Source organism: Helobdella robusta, assembly GCF_000326865.2.
Source record: "Helobdella robusta unplaced genomic scaffold HELROscaffold_216, whole genome shotgun sequence".
NCBI lineage: Eukaryota > Metazoa > Annelida > Clitellata > Rhynchobdellida > Glossiphoniidae > Helobdella > Helobdella robusta.
This window is the reverse complement of record NW_008704153.1, coordinates 9,735-12,404: the sequence shown is the minus strand read 5'-3', so window position 1 is coordinate 12,404 and position 2,670 is coordinate 9,735. Positions and strand designations below refer to the sequence as shown.

The 2,670-nt window shown below is 31.5% G+C and overlaps 1 protein-coding gene across 1 annotated transcript; it reads left to right on the top strand.

Moving 5' to 3' along the window:
* Nucleotides 1-126: 126 nt before the first annotated feature.
* HELRODRAFT_184214 (hypothetical protein) lies at nt 127-1,552 on the top strand (the record flags this gene model as incomplete). The annotated part of the gene is made up of 2 exons (XM_009018516.1): nt 127-233; nt 919-1,552. The coding sequence occupies 2 exons, from the start codon at nt 127-129 to the stop codon at nt 1,550-1,552; spliced, it is 741 nt and encodes a 246-aa protein (XP_009016764.1).
* Nucleotides 1,553-2,670: the final 1,118 nt, after the last annotated feature.

The window sequence follows — 2,670 nt, the reverse complement described above, 5'->3', positions numbered from 1 at the left end:
ACGACAACAACCATAACACGAAAAATAACCAAATAAGAGATGAGCCAGTGAAAAAAAGATCTTAAAAGCAAACGGAGAAAAGACTATAAAAAACAGCTCACGTGACATGAGAAGTGTGATGACGTAATGCCTACGTCACTTACCATAGATATACTATTCATGACACTGGCTCATTTGACACTTTCTTTCGAGGTGTTGGTCTGTCGGCGCTCGGCAGAGATAAAATATCAGAGGTGTCTGTCTGTTCACATGCACTCGCACCACTTTTCATTTCTATGTATGTTTGTGTTTCTACATGCATACATGCATACATATATACATGCATACATACATACATGCATACATACATACATACATATATACATACATACATACATACATACATACATACATACATACATACATACATACATACATACATGTATGTAAAAAAAATGGCGTCCAGGTCGCTTGTAATAAATGAGTTCCTGTATTATTTAGAAAATAATTGGAATTTAGTTGAGAATGAAACGTTTATTAATAATATTTCTGTATTTTATATTTATGAGGATATTGTAAATGCAATTAAATTGCTAAAAAGTGAATTAAATAATTTTAAAATTGAAAAAAGTGAAAAATTGCAGTTGCGCGGGAACATGAAAATTGAGAAAATATTGGAATGTATATCGTTAATTAAACAGTTGAAAGAAAACAAATGTTGGGACAAATGTCCATTATTTGTTAGTTGTAATTTAAATAAAGTTCCAAAGTCTGAAAATTTGTTAACATTGAACTTCGAAACTATCAAACTAGAATTAAAAGATATATTGCACAAACAACAGGTGCAATTTAACAAAGTTATTGAAACTGTTGAAAGTAATAAAGTTGATATTATTTCATTAAAAAACGTTATTAAAACTGCTGATATTAATAAACCAGAAGTAAATACATTGAAAATAAATTAAATTCTAATGTTGTAAGTGGCTACAGTACTGAAATGACAAACAAGGAGGGACAAAAGAAAAATGTCAGTAGTTCTCTGTGGTCAGACATAGCAAAGTCAGAATCACGTCAAAATAACAACAATTGTGAGAAACAAAACAACTCAGGAGAAACCAGCAACAACCCAACAAACAACAAACAAACTGGAAAAAAGACAGCTATGAAAATAATCGGTAAAAAAGTTTCAAATGATTGCAAACTGAAGGCAGATAAAATCTTAATGAAAAAATCTGTGTTCTGTTTAAGCAACGTCAGCAAGTGCCACAGAAATGATGTGATGGCCTACTTAACCGACAATGGTATCCATGTTGTTTCCTGTTATCCCGTACTCAAACAATTCAATAAAATGGCACCAGCTTCTACAGCCGACGTCAACAACAATAATAATAGTCAAACTGAGAATAAAAAAACAGATGAAGAAGAATCCAGTACGTTTAGAGTTTGCATCGATAGCTCTGATTCTAAGAAAATGAAAGACCCTGACATAATGCCCCAGCACATTATAGTACGCGAGTGGCAATTCAATAAGAAACCAGAAACAATTGTCGATCAAACAAAAAAAGATGGATAAACAACATGTTGATAATGATGATGACAGCAGTGATGATGAAGAAAAAGACAATTTAAACTCCAAGCAAACTACATGTAAAAGGTAGGACAATTTTAAGTCGTTGAATGATGAATATAAATTAATAAATAAAGATCTTGATAGCAGTATGTTTTTCAACTTAATGCATTTGAACATAAGAAGTTTGGTCAACAAAACCGATGAATTAGAAAGCTATTTGTCAAACAGTCACATCAAATTCAATGCAGTGCGATAACAGAAAGCTGGTTAAACGAACGTACTGAAAGTTTGCTTGGCATGGATGAATATAGATATGTAGGCAAAGATCGTCGTGACAAACACGGTGGAGGGGTTGGTTTCTATGTCTGTAATGATTCTACCTTTCGAATAAGAGATGATTTGAAATGTTTGCAATAGAGATCATTAACAATTTTAAATCTAAAAATTCAATTGTGATGGTTAGTTATCGACCTCCAATATACGAAATTAAACAATATTTTAAAGAATTAGAACAAGTTTTACAAATAACTAGTAATAAAAATAAATTTGTTTATCTTTTGGGAGATCTAAATATTGACTTATCGCCAGAAGTTAGCAGTATAAATAAAATTCAATTGAACCAACTTGTGACATGTTACAACCTCAAATCCATGATCACAGTTCCTACAAGAATCAGTAATACAAAAAAATCCACTATAGACATTTTGTTTACAAATCATCCAGAAAATATTATACAATGTGGTACCATTTATGCGACCTATCAGACCACATCCCACTTTTTGCTTCCACTAATCAAAAAATAAATAATAAGACAGTTGCTGACGTTACATTTTCAAAAGATTCTTATTCAACACACAGAATAAATAACTTAAATGAAGGTTTATGTAATGCCGATTGGACAAGTGTGCTGAGCTGCGATAATGTAGATGTGGCCTTCCAAAATTTCATCGACATCTTTCGGTTACATTATAAATCTTTTTGTTCAGTGACCTCTAAAAGACAGGTTCAGAAGATGACAAAAAACAAACCGTGGATAACTAAAGAATTTAAAAAAATGTTAAAAAAGAAGAAAATGTTATATAAAAAATATCTAAAGCACACATCGTCAGACAACTTTACAG